The sequence below is a fragment of the Aureobasidium subglaciale genome (genome assembly GCF_000721755.1).
Source record: "Aureobasidium subglaciale EXF-2481 unplaced genomic scaffold scaffold_13, whole genome shotgun sequence".
In the NCBI taxonomy this organism is placed as follows: domain Eukaryota; kingdom Fungi; phylum Ascomycota; class Dothideomycetes; order Dothideales; family Saccotheciaceae; genus Aureobasidium; species Aureobasidium subglaciale.
The window spans coordinates 39,511-61,242 of record NW_013566982.1 but is presented as its reverse complement, the minus strand read 5'-3'; the positions used below and the strand labels follow the sequence as shown (position 1 = coordinate 61,242).

The 21,732-nt window shown below is 51.4% G+C and overlaps 7 protein-coding genes across 7 annotated transcripts; 4 read left to right on the top strand and 3 right to left on the bottom strand.

Annotated features, from left to right (window-relative positions):
* The first annotated feature begins 2,451 nt into the window (after positions 1 to 2,451).
* AUEXF2481DRAFT_264040 (uncharacterized protein) lies at positions 2,452 to 5,534 on the top strand. The gene is made up of 6 exons (XM_013487534.1): positions 2,452 to 2,777; positions 3,057 to 3,177; positions 3,228 to 3,268; positions 3,322 to 3,754; positions 3,803 to 5,351; positions 5,414 to 5,534. Exons 1-6 carry the CDS (start codon positions 2,741 to 2,743, stop codon positions 5,417 to 5,419), a joined length of 2,187 nt encoding a protein of 728 aa, XP_013342988.1. The 5' UTR covers positions 2,452 to 2,740; the 3' UTR covers positions 5,420 to 5,534.
* A 956-nt stretch (positions 5,535 to 6,490) lies between these two features.
* AUEXF2481DRAFT_264446 (uncharacterized protein) lies at positions 6,491 to 7,864 on the top strand. The gene is made up of 3 exons (XM_013487533.1): positions 6,491 to 7,205; positions 7,270 to 7,703; positions 7,768 to 7,864. Exons 1-2 carry the CDS (start codon positions 6,912 to 6,914, stop codon positions 7,636 to 7,638), a joined length of 663 nt encoding a protein of 220 aa, XP_013342987.1. The 5' UTR covers positions 6,491 to 6,911; the 3' UTR covers positions 7,639 to 7,703; positions 7,768 to 7,864.
* Positions 7,865 to 8,379: 515 nt separating this feature from the next.
* On the bottom strand, positions 8,380 to 9,380 carry AUEXF2481DRAFT_264090 (uncharacterized protein). Its single transcript, XM_013487532.1, has one exon. It carries the CDS (start codon positions 9,265 to 9,267, stop codon positions 8,503 to 8,505), a length of 765 nt encoding a protein of 254 aa, XP_013342986.1. The 5' UTR covers positions 9,268 to 9,380; the 3' UTR covers positions 8,380 to 8,502.
* AUEXF2481DRAFT_697720 (uncharacterized protein) lies at positions 9,320 to 10,202 on the bottom strand (the record flags this gene model as incomplete). Its single annotated transcript, XM_013487531.1, has 2 exons — positions 10,055 to 10,202; positions 9,320 to 10,000 (listed from the first exon to the last, which is right to left on the bottom strand). The coding sequence occupies exon 2, from the start codon at positions 9,998 to 10,000 to the stop codon at positions 9,320 to 9,322; it is 681 nt and encodes a 226-aa protein (XP_013342985.1). The 5' UTR covers positions 10,055 to 10,202.
* A 1,919-nt stretch (positions 10,203 to 12,121) lies between these two features.
* Positions 12,122 to 13,335, bottom strand: AUEXF2481DRAFT_5763 (uncharacterized protein; the record flags this gene model as incomplete). Its single annotated transcript, XM_013487283.1, has 2 exons — positions 12,122 to 12,175; positions 12,238 to 13,335. The coding sequence occupies 2 exons, from the start codon at positions 13,333 to 13,335 to the stop codon at positions 12,122 to 12,124; spliced, it is 1,152 nt and encodes a 383-aa protein (XP_013342737.1).
* Positions 13,336 to 13,726: 391 nt separating this feature from the next.
* Positions 13,727 to 17,670, top strand: AUEXF2481DRAFT_264323 (uncharacterized protein). The gene has a single exon (XM_013487530.1). The coding sequence runs from the start codon at positions 14,119 to 14,121 to the stop codon at positions 17,200 to 17,202; it is 3,084 nt and encodes a 1,027-aa protein (XP_013342984.1). The 5' UTR covers positions 13,727 to 14,118; the 3' UTR covers positions 17,203 to 17,670.
* A 426-nt stretch (positions 17,671 to 18,096) lies between these two features.
* AUEXF2481DRAFT_30247 (uncharacterized protein) lies at positions 18,097 to 19,421 on the top strand (the record flags this gene model as incomplete). The annotated part of the gene is made up of 2 exons (XM_013487355.1): positions 18,097 to 19,267; positions 19,288 to 19,421. The coding sequence occupies 2 exons, from the start codon at positions 18,097 to 18,099 to the stop codon at positions 19,419 to 19,421; spliced, it is 1,305 nt and encodes a 434-aa protein (XP_013342809.1).
* Positions 19,422 to 21,732: the final 2,311 nt, after the last annotated feature.

Sequence of the window (21,732 nt, the reverse complement as noted above, 5' to 3'; positions counted from 1 at the left end):
ACCCATGCCGGGGGTCCGTGGCCCTTTAGTAACCAAGACGCGAGCAAGAGCGAGAAACACAAACGTCTGTAAAAGCTTTCGACGGAGAGCCCTCATGAACAATGACCAGAAACGACTTTATCAAACCGTCAGGCTGTCAATTCGGCAAGACTTGAAAAGCCGCGGCACAACCAGACATCCGAGATTCACTGAAGGTCATGCTTGCGAAAAAAGCCGCTGCTAATGTTTTTCTTCCCGCTGTGGGCGACGTGTGTATAGCCGTCCGGCACGGCCGGATGAACATTCTGCCCTTTTTTTAAAATTTAAAAAAGACACCAGAGGCGTTTTTTTTGATAAAGTTGCAACCGGTGAACGGGTTTTCTGAACCGTTTCTTCGTGGTGTTTGGGCAGCGGATTTAAGCGGGTGGTACCTGGATTTTTCCCTCGTCTTTTGCCGTGGCATGTCTCAGGTTCCTTACCAAGCAGAGTCGAAGGTTAGAAAAGGCCCTGAGTGGTTGAAGCGAGGAAGCAGAGGGAGAAGAAGAGGAAAAAAGGGTTCAGGAAATCTAGACAGCAGGAATTGAGGAAAGCTTATTCTGTTGTGCACTCCCGTCTGGGGCTATACGAATGTCATTTTACAAGGTGCAGCAGTGTGTGGAGGAAGATGCAGGGATCGTGTTCTACGCCAATGGAGAAGGAGCAACGTGTGTTTACGTGCGGAGGAGTGAGTGGGCAGATAGGAGAGACGTTTTGCGTATCTAGTGTCGTATCGACGATGGAGGAAATTCGTATGTCGTACCTAAATCAGAGCAAACCATCAGGGCTTCTGCAAATGGGATTGAAGGAAAGGATCCTCAAGCCGAAGTAGCATTCCACTGTCGAACCGGTTTCTGTAGACGATGAAGCTTCTCGAAAGGATGGCTTGCAGCACAAGTTCAGTTTCAGAATGATGTTTACACTTGCTACTCCTGTCTTTTGGAGGCTTGATTTTGTGGCATGTCGTAGCATATCACACAAGGTCATCCGCTTCTCTTCGTTGCACTTGCTTGCTCTTTTGTCGCGCGATACTCGACGAACAATCTCCGTAAACCGACCAATGATCTTCCTCTTGGGCCTCAAGACTCGAGCGACTCCCAGCAATTCGGGATTGGAGGTCACACGGGACAGAGACTAATAACAACGAGATGAACTCGACAACGATCTCTCCAGCTTTAACGTAGACGATGAACTGCTGTTGCTTCTATCAAAACTCGTATCAGCGGCTCTGTGCAGCATGTCATGGGAGAGCATAAACACGAGTTCGGATAACATAGTTCCCGCTCCCCGAGTCATCAAAAGTAGGTGGTGTAGGTTCAGCCTTTCATATGAACGTCCGTAGTACGTGCATTAGGACGCTACTGTTTCGGCGGCGGCATGATATCGCCTACCTCACTCATGCCATAGAGACCGAGTGTGTCTTGCTTCAGAACTGGTTTCAGAAGAAGAGAAAAAGCAGAGTTTTCTCTCTCCTCTTTTTGCTCTTGCGATTCTTGGAAACACAGGCTTTCTGTTTGAGGCTTTGGTCACTTCTTGCGTGCATCATGTTTCAGCACAAGCAGCAGGGCTAAATGTGTTTCCAACGCCTATGTGCCGAGAACGATGATCTGCAGATGGGACATTCGACGTTCGCTACTATCGACTTGGGGGGGGGGGGGGGAATTGATGCTGCTCGACGAAAGATAGACCGTGCAAGGATTCGGAGATTGTTGTGTGTGTGTGTGTGGCAGCCTCAACGTGGGGTTGAAGAGCGACACGGCGAGTAAGCAGGCAGCCATATTATTGCTGTGATAAGAAGAGAGCTCAGCAGACGTGGGATCTTCCGTGCAAGCGCGCACGCAGCAGAGCGACGACTATCACGATGCTATTGCTAGCTACTTATGTATGCGACAATGAGGAGAGCAACAGCAGATCCCTGCGGTCGATGAGAAACAAAGCAGGCGACTCGCGGGAGAACCGAGACAAGAATGACCTAGGCCCAGAGAAGCAAAGAGTGGTGCGCGGAATCCGGAGTGTTTTTTTCTTGCTTCACGGCAGTGGTTGCGAACGGATGACCAAGTCAATCAAGTTGGTAGCAAAAAAGACGGCGCTGACGATTGTGATGACGCCGCAGAGCAGGCGCAATCAGACCAGAATACTGGAATAGGAGAATTGACGTCGCGCATGAGCTGCATTTGGTTGGATGGAGAGATGGAGCAAGTCAGAAGAGATTGACGAGTGTAATTGGCCGTCTAAAATTCATTAGTCGATAGCTGTTGCTTGCTGGAGTGGTAGTCGTGCGGGTCGTCCTTGAGCCATCCAGCTCAAGCGCAAGTGCATGCCAATGGCGGTCCGAAGCGAACCAAAGCAAACCGACTTTTGCGACGCTCCCACTCCTTCTCATCGGAGCACTGCCGCCGTTCAACGACAGCTTCTCCTCATCATCCGTCCGTTCTCACCCTCGCCTTCCTCGTCTTGCTTTTCAGAAATTTGTCCCATGGTCTTGCTGTGCACAGCATCTCACACTCGTTTCCTCTGTCCCACCCCTTTCCCTCCTCCCTTTATATACCGCTTCCACGCCAAAACACGCGCGCGTGCTCTCTCCGTCCAGACCGTTTGGCCGCGTTCCTTGGAAATTGTGACGCTTGGATTCGCTGTTGCTTCGGTCCTCAAGGCTACTCTTTTGACTCTTCAGCCACCGCCGTCTCACCTCCATCACCCTCTTGCGCTTTGAGCGTATCGCACCATGGCGCCCACAGCTCCTAGATTGCGCATCCTGTCAGGTCAGTAATGCCATAGATGCTCCTACCCACATCCTTGCACGCAACACTGCGCCATTGGGAAGCGGGTCCACTTTTCTAGCTCTCGCAAAGATCCATCACTGCCCATCCCAGCCGCCCTGCTAATTGCACTTGCCTTGTCCCGGCATGCTGTGATCACATCCAGTCCGAGCAGTGCTCTTCACATCATCCCTCCTTCCTATACCCGACCCAAAGCCGTCTCTCACATCATGGCTGTCGAGCAAGCCTCGCACAAGCAACAGCTTACTAACATACTTGTAGTTGGCGGAAATGCCGTCTCTGCCTTCATGTCATGGAGACTCTCGGCGACCAATGCATGCGATGTGACTCTGGTCTGGAAGAACGGCTATGAGAGCGTGTCGCAGTACGGCTTGTCATTCAAGTAAGCCAAACGCTGTCGCTGCCTCTCGCAAGCACCACTGACCCGCCCAGATCCGCTACCTTTGGAAACGAAAGATTCAAGCCCCGACAAGGTCAGTCAATGCGCCCGTCGCATTGCGATGCACTCATACTGACGCGTCCACAGTCGTTCGCACCCCTGAGGAAGCAGCAAAAACATCAAGAGCGCCGTACGATTATGTCCTTCTGTGCGTCAAAGCACTCCCAGACGTTTACGACATTGCATCCATCATCGAGTCGGTCGTCGCTCCTCAGCACACATGCATCTTGATCAACACAACACATTCCCTCGGTGTCGAGTCATATCTCGAGCAAAGATTCCCCACAAACGTTGTTCTGTCTCTTGTCGCTGGCGCAGAGCTTTCACAGTTGGGCACCAGTGAGTTCGAGCACAAGGGCTCGGCCGAGATCTGGGTTGGCCCCGCCAACAAGAACCCATCGATTCCCGCATCGATACAATCAGACATGGCCGAAGCACTGGCCATGACATTGAGCTCTGGTCAGGTCGACTGCAAGGTGTCGACTAACATCAGACAACAACAATACGAGCGCATGATTGGGTAAGTCTCCCACCCACCGTCTGTTGACCACATCTAACCTGCTTGCAGCCCAATTGCCTTCCATCCGGCTAGTGTTCTGTTCGAAACCGCCAACCATGCCGAGCTCCTCGAGAAGACTGGCGCTCGCTCAATGATTGCTGGCGTCATCGAAGAGATCCTCCTTCTGGCACAAACTCAAGGCTGCGTCTTCTCAGACGACTTTACTGAGCAGACCATGGAAGCCATGATTCAGCCTACTGCTACACCCAGCACCATGTACCAAGATTTCACCGCTCGCAGACCCCTCGAGATTGAGACGTTCCTCGGAGCTCCCATCAAACTTGCTCAAGATGTGGGTGTTTCAGTTCCCCGTATCGAGACGCTTTACGCTCTTCTTCACAACGCCAACACATTGAATCAATCTCGCCCACCTCCGGCAGCCGCAGTTCCACCGCCAAATCCTGCACAAACCCCTCGCATGGGCCCCGGTCCTAACGTGGGTCCTGGCCCTGGTCCTAACCAGCGTGGCCCAATGAATGGTCCTATGCCTGGCCATCCCGGTAGACCTGGAATGATGAGGCCTGGAAGCAGAGCTCCTTCAATGACTGGCGGCCCACCTCCAATGCGCAGAGGCCCTTCGATGAACAACGGCTTTGGACCGCCCATGAGAACGAACGGAAACGGTCACCGAGGCCCTCCTCAACAGCAAGCGCGTCGCCCATCCCTCGAAGACAACGAACTCGAGGAGTTTAGCCACCTGATGCTTTATGACAATTTGCCGGAGGGTGCTCTGCCCGAAGGCGCTATTCCCAACGGCGGCGGTCCTGGAGGCGAGATGGGTCTTCGTGAGAGAGAATTGGCTCTCCGCCAAAGAGAGCTACAGTTGAGAGAGCAAGAGTTCCACATGAGGCGTCGCATGCCCCCTCCTCCTGCTTCTCACGCCGGAGGCTTCGACGATGACGACGAGGACGGTGAAGATTTCTTCGACCCCATGGCTGCCGGCAGAAACGTCCCAATGATCGATCCTGATAACTTCGACATGATGAGCGTCACCTCAAAACGCAATCGCAAGGCGCCGAGCGCCAACCAGATCCGAAACAACCCAGAGATGGGAGGCCCTCAGATGAGAGGCGGAGGAGGTGGCGGTAGAGGCATGTACGGAAGGCCTAAGATGCAAAACCGAACCAGTGCTAGACTCATGTCAGAGATCCCCGGTCTGCATGAGAACCTCATGGGCAACCCGTTGCTAGGCTACTCTTCGGACAGATACGGAGGTGTCGATCGTCACAACCTTGGACAGGAATCCAGAACCAACTCACTCACCGCAGAACGCCTGAACGAGCTTTCACGAGGTGGCCCTCCTGGTCAAGGTCCTTACCCTGGCCCAATGCCACCTCAGATGGGTCGACGTGCCAGCAACTCTCCCGGGAATTCCTTAGGACCTTCAAGAGGACCCCCTGGCCAGCAACGTCCCTACCCGCCAAATGGTCAAAACGGATACCCGCACCCGCCCCATATGAACGGCCGTCCATCGCCTCCTGGCGTCATGGGCTCGCCAATGCAACGCCCACCAACTCAGCAAAACCAAGTGCCGCAGCATGTTGAACAGCAGAACGGGGTGAGCCATCTCTATCCGCCCAAAAGCGGCCCTCAAGAACGCAGTCTGACAGGTTCCGCGAGCGCTAGCGCGGGGAGTGGTGATAGCAACCATTCAGTACCCCTTGATTCCGACCCATCGGCCCACAGCAGCTCCAGCAGCTTAGGACCTCGCCCAGCCCATGCCGTCCGTTAAAGCACCGAAGCAACGATCGGCCCTTATCATCTGAATGTGAAAGACTGCACAACAGCTCATACCCGTAACTCCATTCACGTCCATGTCCCAACATTCACCAAGACATGACGGACTCGATAACTGATCATCTCTTTCTTCTCCTTCATACCTGACTGCATTATTTGATTCGCAACATCTTCACTCCTTCTCTAGGCTCGCGAATCAACAACGATCGACTCCTTCTATCCCCTAGGGTTAGATGACATGGGTTTTCCTAGACGGCGGCTACTGGACATCGGCGCATTTCTTATCAGCATCTGAACGCGTCGCACGTACATACTTCACACCTCAGCATCGGTATGCTGTAACGGGCCTTTTCGAAAAGTTCGCCAACAGGCTCTGTTATGCCAGAGCGACCGGATGTTTGGCTTTTGCCCATTGTCCGGTCTTTTCATGTCCTTCTTATCGCCGCGATGCATTTTCATTTGTCTCGTGTTTTTCCCTCATCTGCGTTGAACGATCACCATCCCGGAGAGAGCGAGAGGGGAACAGTCTCTTTGGGTGACTTTTCCTGTTCGACTGAGCCAACGGCTGGACGGAATAACCGTGTAATATCTTCATTATTTTCGGATGCGGAGGAACGGAGGAAAACAGTTTCTATTCTGTTCTTGACCCTCATCAAGCTTGTATGGGTTCAATGGACTTTTGTTGTCTTTTGTTTGCAACCATTGTCTTGTTGATGTGTGAATGAAGGTGACATGTGCGTCACACTGGGATCAATGCTAGCAGAGACTAAGCAGGATCCGACCAGAAATATATCTCTTGCCCACGCAACTCTTCTCGCACCTCTTCAGCCTTGCAAAATGCATCCCTGACTCAGATCAACCTGCGTACTGCAGTACTACAGCGACATCGCCAATATTTGCTAGCTGATACGGCGTTTTGCCAAGGTGCTCGTTTCGCGTTTCAGACGTGTGGTGATCAAAGCTTTTTATCAGATCATCGGCCTCTTTTATCTGATCGGTCTCTTTTTGGCGAGCCGTAGGATCCTCGTTTTGCTGTGACTTCTGTGAGTGGGTAGCCCGCAACGACATGTTCATGTTCCGAACTATTCTCGCGGCTCTTCCAATCTTGCATGGGTTTTGTTCGCTCAACACGCCTTGCCAAGTCAATGTAACGTCAAAGCATGCAAAGTAGCCGAGCGAGTTACTTGATGGCAATTCTTTATCTCTGCGAATGTAGGCCGACAACACGTCGGCCCATTTTTTGAGGCTCTAAAGGTATTTTTTTCTTAGCTATAAGTATGATTTTCTGCACTTCCTTGTGTTCTTTCTGTTTAGATTGATAAGATTTCCCTCTTTTGTTTTCTTCTTGATCTCTCTTCCTTCACTGTGAGATCTTGCAGTTATGCCTTCTCAACATTTTATTGAATCTTTGGAGCAAGAGAAGGGACGATCGAATGTTACTTCGAACCAGGAAACAATGGTTCAAAACACACTTTCCAAGGATGGCCAGGATAAGGAAGCTGCGGTCACGATTCTGGATAACACGTCTGTCAATTCTTCTCAGGATCCTGCGAATATACTTCCACCTGTTCCATTACAGATGAAGCTACTGAGTGTGTTGTTGGTGTCCTGTATCGGCTTTGGCTCTCAATGGAGCAGCGGTGTCAGTTCAGCCATGAAGAGCACAATGAAAAAAGTACCTCCTCACCCTCCCCTCCTCACCCTTCCCTACCTTCCCGACCTCTTCTAACAAAGCTCAGGAAATGCACATCAACAACACTCAATTCTCCCTCCTCGAAGCCAGCGAAGACTTTATGTCTTCTTGTCTAATCCTGCTCACCGGCATCTTTACCGACCGTCTAGGCGGCACTGGCTGTATTGTCTATGGCAACATCATCTACACCGTCGGATCTATTCTCATTGCAGCAGCGGCAGAGGTTAGGAGTTATAAATTCATGATTGTGGGGAGGGTGGTTGCTAGTTTTGGGGATATTGCTACGCAAGTTGCGCAGTATAAAGTGTTTTCTTCTTGGTTCCCGCCGAGTGCTGGGTTTGCTAGTACGCTTGGATTCGAGTTGGGAATCAAAAAGGTATGTTTTGTTTCTGGAAGTGAAGTGTTTGTGAGATGAGGGCTGATGAGCATGAATAGATTGGTGGGTTTGTTGGCAAGTCGACTGCCAATATCATTGCAAAGGTAAGACTTGCCTTCTTGGCTTCTGGAGAAGATGAGAGTAGATGAATACTGATGCAAATCATAGAACTGCGGTTTCTCTTCCGTCTTCTGGACAATGGTCGGCATGAACATCTTTACAAACCTCGCTACAATCCTCCTCTTCCTCCTTGTCCGCTACTGCACAACCCGCTACTCCCCCACCGCCGACCCAGCCACCAAAGAAGCCCTGACGGAAAAAAACAAACATCTCGATTTCAAAAAGGTCTTTTCCATGCCATGGCCTTTTTGGTGTATCATGGCTTTTACACTGTTCCAGACGACGACGGCAAACGTGTTTTCTCAAAATGCTACCGAGCTTGCTGAACAGAGGTTTAACATTGATTCTGTGGCTGCGGGTTGGTATACGGCTGTTTTGCAGTATGCGGGCTTTTTCTTTGTGCCGTTGGTGGGTGTGTTTATTGATTTACTTGGGCAGAGGATTTCAGTCATGGTGGTCTGTGGTGGTGGATGTTTCCTTGCCATGGCACTGGTTTGTTGGGCCCCTACTGTTCAGGGCACAGCTGCTGCATTTGGAATCTATGCATTTGCGTTCAGTCTGGGGCCTACTGTTATCATTGATGGGGTGAGGACTAGTATGTGGCATCAAGGTGCTTTTGGCACGGCATATGGGATTAAAGTCACCATTAACAATGCGTAAGTCTCAACCAATCCTTGAAGAAAAGCAGAGCTAACAAAAAAACAGCATGTCCTGTATTATCCGCATCCTCACCGGCGTCCTCCAAGACGCAGACGGCAACTCTTACACCCGTGTAACCCGCGTCTATGCCTTTTTCGGCTGTGCTTCCCTCGCCATCTCCCTCATCATCCTCACTCTTTCCTTCCTCAGCCCTGATCTCGGTCGCTTGCAGTGGAGTCGCAAACAAAGACTTGCAAGAGGTGCTTTCCTGCAAGATCGCCAAAAGAGATTCGAGGGCGAGATGAAGGAGAAGAACAAAAGGATTTCGGTGGTTTGTTTTATGGGTATGGTGATTGTTATGCTTGGAGGGTGGAGTGCGTATTTCTGGGGTGTGGCTACTGGGAATAACTCGTAGGTTGGGTTACGATTGACATTTGGAGGGAGAAAAAAGTTATGTTGTGGTCGTACGGCGGAAAGTGTGCATAGACGTGTACAGTTCTTGGTGTAGAGGATATTGGGCAAGTTGATCCAATTTCTGAATCCATTACTTCCGTCATTGGGATGTGGTATAGAGTCCCAATCGTCACACGCCGATGTCATCCAAATCCTGCATCGTATCCGAATGTTGCAATCAAAGTACAACAGTTCGAGCCTCTGCAACCGATCAATTGCCTCAACGGAACCAGTCTTTAGCCATAGCAAGATCGTGGAGCTCCTTCTTCTGCACCTCCTCCTTGGCAAGTGACTCGATCCACTTGGGCAACTGACCAGGCTTACTTGCCAAGATGGACTCAAGCTCAGTGACCTCTTTATTCTGCAGTATCTGACGAAGCTCTTGCTCTTCCTGTGCGATCTTGAGATCCATATCTGGCTCGACCTGCGAGGCCAGATTTTGATCTTCTCCTTCATGTGCAGATGACTCGATATCTCTGTTGATCTGGTTTGCGACTTGGAATGGATGTTAGTGGGATCTCAGAGCCGAGTGAGGCTCGAGGGTGACAGCTTCGCCAGTATCTGACTCTGTGAGGTCGATGATGGGGAATGCTTCCTCTCTCTTGACCAGTCTTCTCTTCTTGCGTGAGGATCTTGGGGCGTCGAGCATTGAGGATCTGCGAACCTTGACGGGAGAAGTACGATGCTGGGCTACCGTATCGGAGGCCGGATGATCCTCAAACGATGGAGGTGGTGGATCGGCTCTCAGAATCGCAACCACGGCGGCAAAGTATGCGTATTGCACAGCCCTATCCTCGATCTCGTCCAAAACAAGCACATCATCCAAAGCCTGACACCAAACATCACACAAAGGATCCAAGTTTGTGTAAAGAGAGCCACGAGGCGCACCAGGTTTGGCATAAACATTGCTCTTGCCAGAAAACTTGTACCAAGCCTCTGCTCTAGGATAACCAGGTGCCTCAATCCAACCGATCAGCAAAGTGTCCTGCAAAAACTTCAAAGCCGATCTGGGGATGAAGAATAGTAGAGCAGGTTCGATCTTGTTGTGTCTGCTGTGGCCGATGCTGAGGATGACATCCTTGAGGTGTTGTACTTCGGCCACGGTTGGTGTTATGCCGTGAGATACACGTAAGCTGTCGTAGAGATCTTGAACAGTCTCATTGACCTTAGTGTGAAGCATTTGTGACATCTATGAGATCGGTCAGGTGAAGATCTGTTGTCATCAACTAGAAGATGCGCTTACCTCGATTTAAAGTGTGAGGGAGCCTTGCGTCAAGCGCGCGAAGAAAGCCACAAGAAAAAGACCGCAGACGCAAAAATGCTGTCTCCGAAGTTAGAAAGTGATATATTCCTCGGTGTGTTGTCAGTCAGACAAAGTGTTGGTCTTGGTTTACTCAAACGTCTGTCGTGTCGAGTGTATAGGCTTATGTCCTGCGGTTTATCAAGGGCCCAGAAAGGGACCACCAGATAACACAGGCGCTGTCAAAGGAGTGTAGTGTTGTTGAAACAAGATGTCAACAACGAAGAGGCATCTGGAAAGCGTGAGGATCCTGGGGCCTATAGACTGGATGTGTTGAGTGGCAGTGCGACACAGTGCCCGATCAGAATAGATAAGCAAAACACAAGAACGGAGGTAAAACAACGTGGAGCTCGGGTTAGCTCTTTGACCAACACTGTCCGCTTGGCAGTGATCATCTGCCTAGAATGTCGAGACGTCGTGACCAGATGATGCCCACGGTTGGTTTCGAATTTGATAACCATTATCCTGCTTGCATATCGATCTCGTTAATTCATCTCCACTGCCTAGAGCTGGGACTACTTCCTATAACACCATGTTTGGCCATCGCAGCAATGGCGCTGCTAGAGACTCAGTTCTCAGCTCGACTACATTCAGTCATCTCATTAAAGTTCAGTACTACCCATTCCCTGTTCGTACCTCTCCGCTCAACGGCGTGTCTACTGTTACGTCGTATCTGGCTCATTGCGAACACGCTTTCACACTTTCAGCCCTTCTCAGCCGAATAAGTTTCTGACGCTTGCGAGGTCTTGAAGCATCTTCTTCTCCAACTCTTCCCTTACAATCTTCTCGATCCAGGATGGAAGCGAGTCTGACTTCTCGGCCAGTAGCTGCTCGATCTCGTCGACTTTCTTGCTTCGGACTGTGGTACGTAGGGATTGTATCTCTTGCTGGGCTTCGCCGACTGGCTGGTTTGGGCTGTCAGAGGCAGGAGAAGTGGCAATGCCAAGTGGGGGCTTGATGTCTCCTTCTACCTCGGGCTCGGTCACTGTAAGGTCTATAGACCTCGAAAGCCAAGGAGAGATAGAAGAGGTCCGGTAAGGAGGACAGGGCAGATTGTGAGAAGAGTAGTGACGAGCACAGAAGCTGTCTGATTGGGGTTGTTGGCGATGACGGCGCGGAGACGAGCAGCCATGTTGGGGGAGATACGTGCGACGGGCTCTCCAGGAGCATGGCCATGGGTATCTTGGTTGTTGTTCCCTTCAGAGTCTGCCATGTTGCCGGTTGCTAGTACTGGAGTTGGAGATGTGCAGAGAGTGATTGCTTGGAGGAGGAGGAGGATGAAGGACGGTGAGCCATGCATTCAATGGGTGTTACATCGTGTTGTGCTTCCGGATTCTTCTGTGTTGGCTGCAACAACACCCATGCCCACCTACAGAATGTGCTCGAGTGTATGAATGTTCTGAGATTGTCAAGCCCAAAGATCTAGTCTTTGTATCTCGCAACACCACAGGCTCTGGAATGACCGAGATCTTCATCATCGTCGTTCATACTGTCAGCATCATAGTCATCTGCGCCGACATAAGTAAGTCTCTCTTCCCACTCAAAGATCTGTGCCTTCTTTTCCGTATTGCGAGCGCAGAGTGTTGCAAAGAATCGTGCGCTGCGAGCAACGAAACCGTATGCTGCTGCTACAATGTTGGGACTCGGTTCTTCTTGGTCTTGCATGATGAGGTATGTTGATGTGAGGTTGGTGGTTGGAGATAGTAATATGGTTGGAAACGATCTTTATTGAAGTAGATCTGGCTTGTGTCGAGCAACAATGAGATAAATGTTTGTCTCCAATGCAGTTTCGGACGACGCGCCAAGCAAACCCGAGACTACTTTTGTCTCGCCTGAAAGGCTAGGAGCGACTTGTCATGATCTGAATCAAAGCAGTGACATCGATTGAATTGTCTTCGAACGTCTCAAATCGTTGTCAGACCGAAATCGTATTCCGGAACTGAACAGACGACTGTGATTGATGAGAAGTGAGAGAGCCAATTATCTGAATGATGGTCTCCCAATTTGTTCTTATGCTGCCTGTCTCTGATTTCTTCTCCTGCCCTGAGAGGGGCTTCTGCGTGCCTGTATACACGTTAGCAATCAGCGCTTGTGCCATCCATCTGTGAACTGTCAGATCAACTCACCTTATCATTGGATCTCCTAATCCTATCTCCGGTGCCTTCCATCATGTTTGCTGCACGCTGTCTAACACCTCGTCTATCTGCTTCTTCCTGAACATCATCTACTACATCAGCATCGCCAGCACAGCCCGTGCTAAAGACCCAGTCTAGCACTCCCCAGTTGCCATAGTTGCCTTTGCCGCCAGTTGTATGGTGCGAATCAGTCCTCTTCGCCATACCAGCCAGCAGGATCTGCGATGGCAACACTGAATAGCCAGAGTAGATGAAGAATTGCTCGAGACTGACAATAGCGGTCAGGATGTACCATGTCATGACATGGAAGCGGAAGAACAGCGTGGATAGGTACAACGGAGCCCAATCGGTGAGAAGGTGACAGACAGGATGGTCATAAGCAGAGGCAAGAGAGAAAGGATGTCTCAAACTGTGTGCCCAATCGGCATGCCAACGTGCCAGAATTGAATCCCTGGGCGAGGCATGCAAAATATCACGATGGATGAAGTAATGCAAGAATCCACGGCAGACAAGGCCATACAGCACCTCCTTGACCATAGTCGGCCACGGGGCGGGTGGAATCTTGCTCACACGAATTGCAGAACGGATGTTAAAGACTTCGGTCAGCACAAAGTCACATAGACCTTGTACCAAGACTGAGAAGGCAACATTAAAGATGGAAACAAATATCACGTTTCTGAGTCTGCGAGAGCTGAGTTGAGTTGGGAGCTGTGCGGCACCTCGGGTCTTGATACTGGCCGAAAGACTAGGTATCAGAGTGTCGAAGCCTAGGACGGCAATGCTAGGCAGCACGAAGAAGATCATCCTGACGGCAAAGGTACCAACCAGTTCCAAGTACAATGGGTCATGAGTTGAGACCAGGGTGACCCAGGTCAGGAGGAAGAAAGCGAGACTGACAGTGGTCGAGGAAGAGCCAAAGAATGGAACGGCAAGGAAGGACAGCAAAGGTAATGGCTTAGCCATTAGAGATGTGGCTTGCGATATCAGCTTTGCTGAAGTCTTGGAGAAGAGATCACTGATTGAGAAGCTGCGTCCTTGAGAGTAGCCATAGTAGTAGACCAACTCGTCACGAAGTGCTTGCAAGGCCATTTTGGCAGACTGTTGGGAGCTCGTGGACTCCAGAGACGTCTCGGACGCGATTTGAGGGATGGTACCAAGCGATTTGATGGAGGGGCGGACGCGATTGATTGGTGATGATGTCAAGGAGAGAAGTTGGAAGTTGCGAACGCGTTTGTCGCGTTCGTAGGGCGGGGTGGTTGGCAGTCGCGTGGCCTCGTAGTGGACCCGATGATTGCGGCCGGGAGCTGGTCTAACGAAAGTCAATCGCAGCTGGGGCTGAGACTTTGGCAAAGCCTTTCTCTTCAACGGGATGAAACGATTATAACAAGGGAAAGGTCGCAGTATTTGCGATGACTAGGACGCGACGACGTCATAATTCGAAGTAGTCGTCAAATCAAGGCTTCATCGATGTTCAAAATAGAGAGATTGGCAAATAGAGTGGGTGATGTGTTTGATGCTACATGGTGGGGTGCGTCTAGAGTGGGTTCCCGCCCCTGAAAGCCGAATGTTAATTTGCAAGTCAGCCATGGTCTGCAGAGCGACGGCGAACAGGCTCCGCGGTATTATTATGAGGAGGGTGTACCCTTCGGAGCGTCTCCTTGCTTCTCTGACACGTCGCGTTGCTCTCTGGCGCACAAGGTGATTGTCTTGACAACAAGAGACGGCATGGGTGCAGCTTGTGCGACGTGATTCTAGCTGGGCGCATTCGAAACGATTGATTAATATCCCCTGCAGTCCCATGTCACAGGTACGAGCCAGACAGCGCTAGACCTGTGTGCGTGAGGGTAGTAAAGTACTCGCAAATCTTCCACCATGCCGGCCGCCCTCCCACCACACGATGTCCGACGCGACAAGAGGCCCTCGACTGCCGGCAACTCGTCGTCCTCCAAGCGTGCGCCTGCTGAGCCCCAGGTCATCTCATCTCTAATCGCTTCCCTCGACGACTCCAATTCTTCCTTTACCCACGCGTCCTACGCCTACGTCTCGACCTTGGACTCCTACGACGACGATGGCACTTTCTACAGCAGCCCTTCCCTCCGCCGACCCTTGAAACACAGCCAGAGCTTTGGCATGGACTACGGCGCCTACCGCCAGCCAATCCAACAAGACGACTACGACAGCGACGGCGCAGACTTTCCCGTCGTCCGCACTTCGAGACGCCCACAAGGCAGAAGCACACATACTGCGCCCTCCTCCCCCGGACTGCACGGCTTACGAGAGATCCTCCGCTCTGCCTCCAAGACGTCTCTATCTCTGAACAGACCTGAGGTGCTCAGTCGCAGCAACAGTCGACTGAGTGTCGACAGTTGGAACAGAAAGAATTCGTCGTCGTCTCCTACAAAGCTATCACTAGACACGCCCTCATCCTCCGAGAGACTAGGCGGAAGACTCTCGCTCCGCCAGACCTCGCGCGAAACCTTGAAGCCGAACAAGGACTTGCAACACTCGGCCGACCAAGCGCTGTTGAGCCCGAACCTAGGCCTTGAAGCCAGGGACCTGGGCAGGAAGAACACAAAAGGGAGACTCTACTTGGAGGATGTGCTCGAAGACATGGCCACACCCAGTCCCATCATCTCTCTGACACGCTTGCCAGCCGCTACCGCTCACCCTTCGAGCAGCAGAGACAGTTCAGTAAAGGCTTCAGCAGAACGTCTGCCAGCCAGCACCTCTAGAAGCACACTCCCAACTTCGTCGAGTAGCCCCATGACCACAGTCATCCCTCCACGCTCCTCTTCCTTGAACAAACTCACCAGTCCGACAAAGCCAAAAGCCAAAAAGCTCAGCAAGGGGAAACGCGCTCTAGCTGCGCTCAGAGAAGTCAGGGAGGTCAAGGAAGAGCGAGGATCTCGTCGCAAGTCAAAGGCTGATGCGCTCAAAGATATGTTCGAAGGTCTAGATGAACAAGACGAAACCGTGAAGCGCATCCGACAACTCCGTCAGCAGAAACAAGATCGTCTCCGCATGGAATCTGAGGCTCTGCGAACACAGAACGACAAAAGGTCCGTGCCCGACTCGGCGGCCTCGACTTTAGCGGATTTGCAAATGCGTCCCGCCAATAGAGCTGCCGCCAGAGTCCCTGATTTGCGGAAAGCTCACCGTATGCTCGGCCTCGATGAACTCTCCAAAAACTCATCCACGGTTCAGCCCCAAGACACCACAACGGCTTCCCCTTTTGACAGTAACCTCCACAGCAAACCCAGCGTTGTCCGTCATTCTCCCAACGTCTCTGCAAGCCTGTCTTCTTTCCCTCCTGACTCTCCAACCATCGGGAATGCCTTTTCTACTTCGTCCGATTATTACCGTCCCTTCCACACACAGATTGCAAATGTAGCAGAAGAGCAACCATATGATTCATCCTCGGTCGGTAGACGCGCCGTAGCTAGGAAGTCAACTCACTCTCACATCTTGAATGGCCTAGACATTGAGGGTCTCGATATGTCACCACCCAGCACCGCGCATTCTAACTCGACCATCCAATCGCGTCCAAGGTCAAGTCGACGTGTTTCTTACGACGCCAGGTTCCGACGCAAGTCTATGAGCGATGCTCGTGAGAACCGCCTTCTCGAGGACGACATATTGCACGAGCGAAACAGCAATGTGTCTATGGCTGTGAATGCTTTCTTGAACAACCCGAGATTGAATCAAAAGATAGCACACCCTCAGACCGGTCGCATTATTTCCTTCTCCGAAGTTGGCGATCCGAATGGCCATGCAGTCATTGTTTGCGTGGGCATGGGTCTCACGCGTTTTGTCAGTGTCTTCTATGACGACCTAGCGTCTTCGCTTGGCCTTCGTCTGATCACGCCGGAGAGACCTGGTGTCGGCGCAAGTCAAGCTTACCGCGATCGAGACCACATCGGACCTTTGGCCTGGCCGGACGACGTGGTTACTATCACTCATCACCTGGGCATCTCCGAGTTCAGCTTGATCGCCCACTCTGCCGGCGCCATCTATGCTCTGGCGACCGCATTGATTCTGCCTCAAAGTGTCCGTGGCAAAGTACAACTTCTCGCACCTTGGATCCCTCCTTCACAATTTGAAAACGTCAGCCAAAAAGACAGATCACCGGACAATGTGCCGGTGGCTGCGTTGACACGAGGCCAACGCTTTCTTCGGGTTCTGCCCGTGCCTTTTCTGAAGGCTGCGAATGGCAACCTTTTCTCACCGGCTTCTCTCAAACCCGCGAATGCCAACAAAGGCAATGGATCCCCCACATCTGGCTCAGAGTCTCCTCGTGGCGTCCCTTACAGGAGGAACTCCAGAAGGCGACCAAATGGTTCCCGACGAGAGAGCATGATTCTCATGGATCAGGTCATTCCGGAGCGACCGAGAGACACCATGTTCCCATTGCCCGAGCTTTGTGAAGACGAAAAGGGCGATAAGACAGTCCGCAAGCCATCGGAGATTTCTCTTAACTTGTCTGCGACGGCATCGCCCATGGACCCTGGACTTATGTTTGCAGCAGAGGCTCTCAGTGCCGCAGAACATGCCGCAAAGGAACACCAGGCCGCCTACTCTGCCTTATTGACCGAGAGAACCTGGATGCTAGCCACACGCGATGCTAACCCTGCCACGGATCTTATTGTGTGTCTCGAGCGACATCGAGACATTGGCTTCAGATATGTGGACGTGCACAAAAAGGTTGTGATTACTCACGGCAGCGAGGATAAACGTGTGCCTGTAGAGAACATCCGCTGGATTGGCGACCAGATGAACAGACACAACATACTGCACTGGAGTCTGCAGGATAAGGATGTCGAAGCAAACGATGGCGGATGCGACATCCGTGTCTTACCTGGCGAAGGCCATGGACTGATGGCTCATCCTGGTGTCATGTCAGATATATTGTCCGACATATCCAGTGAATGGAGCCCGACAAGATGGCTCATGCTGTAACTGTAATGAGCAGGGGAAATGTTTGATTGTTTACACTCATGGTACGAGACTTGGATACGACGGCCATCTCCCAATCATGTCGATTTCTTTTCTTTCTACAAGGTCATATTGTTTGGTTGGACAGTTTAGATACCCTCTTTCCTATGTTCGAAATATTCATACCCATACTTTCCGGACGTATTGTAGGTTAACTTTTAGACACTAAATTATCATTCTTCAGAACAAACAGATGACGGCGATGGTGAGACTGTACTTCAGTGGACGGTGTTTGTTCCTCTGATCAGCCCGGCAACGAGTGTTTCGTGTGACGGTGAGTGATGAGAGCGAATGGGTTCTGTTGCGGCTGAGTGCGTCCCGAAGCACTATGGGTTGCTACGGCAGAAGTAAACAAACCGCCAAGGAAAGGTGGTCGAGCAGTCCGCGATAAAATCAAGCAGTCTCGACAGCATCACTTTTGGTGGTCGGCATTGATTTCCAAGGCTATCTTACTTTTGCAAAGATCAAGTTCTCCATCTCGCGTCGAGTGAAGTCGATCGCGGCGCAGATCAGAATCAAGTGATTGTACGAGGTGGTTGGGCATTTTCGGAGGCTGGAAAGACTAGCTAGCCTTGCAGGCGCACACACGCAGGATAAACCCAGCACACCACCCACTCTGCACCTTCCCGCATCATCTTGTCTACACTTCTCCATCTCACCTTTGCAAAGTCGTTGACGGCTCACCGTCGCACCGTTCTTATCAAACAGTCGTTGCCGATAGCCTTTTCGCTCTACATCACCATTGCTTTCTCTCTTATCGACAAGCACCTCTGCGGGGTTCGCAACGGCTATACCACACACGACGCGCAACATTCCACACACCCCACAAACGAGGCATTTCGCCGCCTCGAGTCAGCCATGCGCTCACCACGCCGCGACCTGATTACCTCCTCACCATCGCTACTACGTCTGGCTGTCATTGCTCTCACAATCAGTCCGACATTGGCAAATCCGCTCATTCCAAAGGAACTCGGCATTGGTGGCTTGTCATTGAATTCGCTGTTCGGAAGAGGCAGTTGCGAGACTCCTTGCGGGTGGTCTGGTCAGCTTTGCTGCACTGGCGGAGAGTCATGTTATACAGATGCGAGCAACCAAGCACAGTGCGCATCAACAACGGCGCCTGCAAAGAGTGAAACCACAGGATACTGGAAATACTGGACAAGCACCTGGATCGAGACAGACACCGTCACAAGATACAGTACTGGAAGTTCTTGGTGTGGTGATGCTACATCCACCGCTGCCGTCGTTGGTGGGGGCGGTGCAGCTACCTCAGTCTGGGTAGCCCCTTCCTCTGTCGCTGCATCGCCAACTGCTTCGGTTACGTGTAATTGGGACAGTGGCCAGTCATCTTGCGGCAACATCTGTTGCGCAAGCGATCAATACTGCTTGACTTCTGGTCAATGTGCAGCAGCCGCAGGGGCAGGCACTTCCAAACACAGCTCAGGAAGCTCAACTGGTATTTCTCCCGCCATCCGCCCAACAAGTAGCACTTTGGTAATCGTCACAGCAACTTCATCCCCTACGACGACGGTCCCGTTCCTCGCGCCTGTTGCTACAGGCGCCAATGTCACCCTTACCGGAGCAGAAGCTAGTAACTCGCATGGTCTTTCTGGCGGCGCAATCGCCGGCATTGTGATCGGTGTCATTGCCGGCCTCCTCTTGCTCTCGCTTCTCTGTCTCTTCTGCTGCGCTCGAGGCATCTGGGTCCTTCTCTTCGGTGGCCGCAAAAAGAGACGTACAGAACGTACCGAAGTCATCGAGTCCCACCATCACAGAGCCTACAGTGGCGCAGGAGGCGCAGCCTATGCTGGCAGCCGTCCAGACGAAAGAAGATGGCCTGGCTCCCAAGCCCCTCGCAAAGAGAAAGGAAGAAGCAAATTCACCGAGATGCTGGGCATTGGTGCTGCACTGGGCGGCTTAGCCGCTGTCCTCGGTTTGAAGAGAAAGCATGATCGCAGAAGAGATGAAAAGAGCGATTACAGCAGTGCTTTTACGGACGCCACCTACAGTGACTACTATACCAGTGAGAGTAAGTTGCCCATGGTTTAGACTATATTGAGCCAAATACTGATCCCATCAACAGGCAGTGCAAGCTCCGACGACAGACGTACGAGAGGTGGAGACACGAGACGCCCGTCACGCCACAGATGAACGAGATTGATACGACAAACATGGGACTGTGAGGAACGGCGACGAATGAACGCGACGTCAAGGATATGAATAAAAAAAAAGGAAGATACGACTATGAAGAAAGGGGGGTAATAACATTATCCACGCATGGTGGCTATTGACAACATTTTGGCGTTTTCTTTTCTTTCTCGACCGGGACACTGGTTCGAACAGGTACGCCTGCTTCACGCATTTTCGACGGTGTTTTTGCTCTTCCTTTTGATTTGTATCACGATGGCGAAGAGCTCGAACAGAGGTCTTTGATGAAAGAAGAGAGAGAAAGGTGTTTTGCTTCAGCTCAACACATGACGAGCTTTCTGTTGTATATAGCAAATCCTGAGCCACACGCCTCATGACGAGACACACACTTGTCCAAACACCATCTCCCCTGCGTTCTCACCAAAGCTCGCACACCCATCCATATTCGTGCCAGCCGAGGAACATCATATCTTTGTGGACTCCAGGTAGCTTGCGAAGCGAGAATGGGCAACACTGAAATCCACCAAAGCAGGTAGGGGTCAGTGTAGATGGTATCTAGCAAGGCCAGCTGGGCTTCTTGTCTGATCCATGAGATGTCGTGCTCTGTAGGGTAACCCCGGGACCAACTTGTCTACCACCACCAGCGGACTTTTTCCTTGTCTTCAGAACCGATTGGGGATGTTGTTGGCAAGACAAGCTCATTCGCCGACGCTGGCTTTTCAAGTGTCACTGGAGCTTCCTCTAGAGGTTGTCACTTTCTCTTCTTCTGTTTGGCGTCAACGTTAATATTGAACATGGAGATTTGCACTCGCGCTTAATCCAGTGACCCTGCCTGCTTGGATATTCATGACTCGCTCTTCAGAATCATCGGTGGGTCTATTAAAGTGACTGTGGACCCCAAGGCGCGATCTCATAATGTCCCTCAAGGCCTTCTCGAGGCTTACAGGAACTTCGTGATCCGCGACCACACGTTCAAAGTCATCGGCGAAAGCAGCGATCTGTTCTGCCTTTTGTTTGTCGGCGAGAGCGGTGATCAGTTTCGCCTGTACATTGTCCGCGGTGTATCCGCTGTCGAGACTGCAACAGCTTACATGTTCGAGGGCAAGCTTCTCCATGCTAGTTCTGACGGCGCTGTTGATGCTCAGCATGCTGAATGAAGCTAAATCCGAAAGGCAGGTTGGGGGCTGTGCTGTCGCGACGTCAATCGTCTTTAAATCAGGGGTGTTGGTGATTGGTTTTAGACCCAGGCGTCCACAGGGTTGGTGAGGATTGTCCCTAGCAGCAAAGTGATAGTCTCTTGCGCAGTGACAACCTCTTGTGAAGCAAATCCTCCGAATGTACGCACAATGTGCACTAGAGGGCGCGCAGTGATTTTTGTCTGTATGGGCCAGACTTCCTCAGATTCTGCCACGATCTCTCAGCCTCCCAACACCTGATCCTGCTGTGTACTCGTCCCTCCCTTTCCAGTCTTGGCTTCTTGAGGCTCTTATCCTTGATTATCAGAGCCTCACTCTAGCTTCAGCTCGCACCAAAAAGTAACCCGACAGTGAATGATAGTGCTTTTAGTTGCAGTCACACTTAACTCTTCGGCTGTTGTCTGGTCCAACACGTTATTCATCTCTTACCTTGGACATTCACGATACCTACCTTCTCAGTTCTGACTTTATTTTTGGCTGCTCTTCTTTCCTTCACACCATCTTACTTTTCACCTTGATCAACTCTCCTATCATTCATCACCATCTCTGTGGTCGATACCTCTCTGGGCCGGCCCAAGAGCGATAACTTCTCAAAGCCAACGTCGACTCTCATCACCCAAACCTCCGCGATCATCACCTCCCACTAAACCTATCGATACGACATGCTCCAGGCAAAAGGCTGGTTTCGCACCCCCAAACGCCTTCACACGCGCAGACTACCTTATTACGAAGATGTCTACCGCCAGAGAGATCCAGAAGACGAGATACTCCGAAGCATCCACACTATCGACTCCGAAAGCGACTTAGAGCCCGAAGTATTCACTCGCAGATACAAAGTCAAGCACAGGATGACTTCTCGAAAGGTCGACAAACCTAGTGACGCCAACGCCAACGCTGTCGCTATGTCGAGCTCTGTTACTGACGAGGCTGGAGTACCAAAGACAATTGACAGAAGCACCGGTACGATGGCATTGCTAGTGAGCTTCGGCTATCGCCTGACTGCTGACATGCGTTAGTCCTCACAATCGATGACGACGACAGCGATGTAGACGCTCTATTCGTCAGTGAAATACGGAGATACGGTAAGCCTGCCATCCGAGAGTATATCTCTACAGACCGCTGATATCGCATAGCTCAAGACGACAGCGAC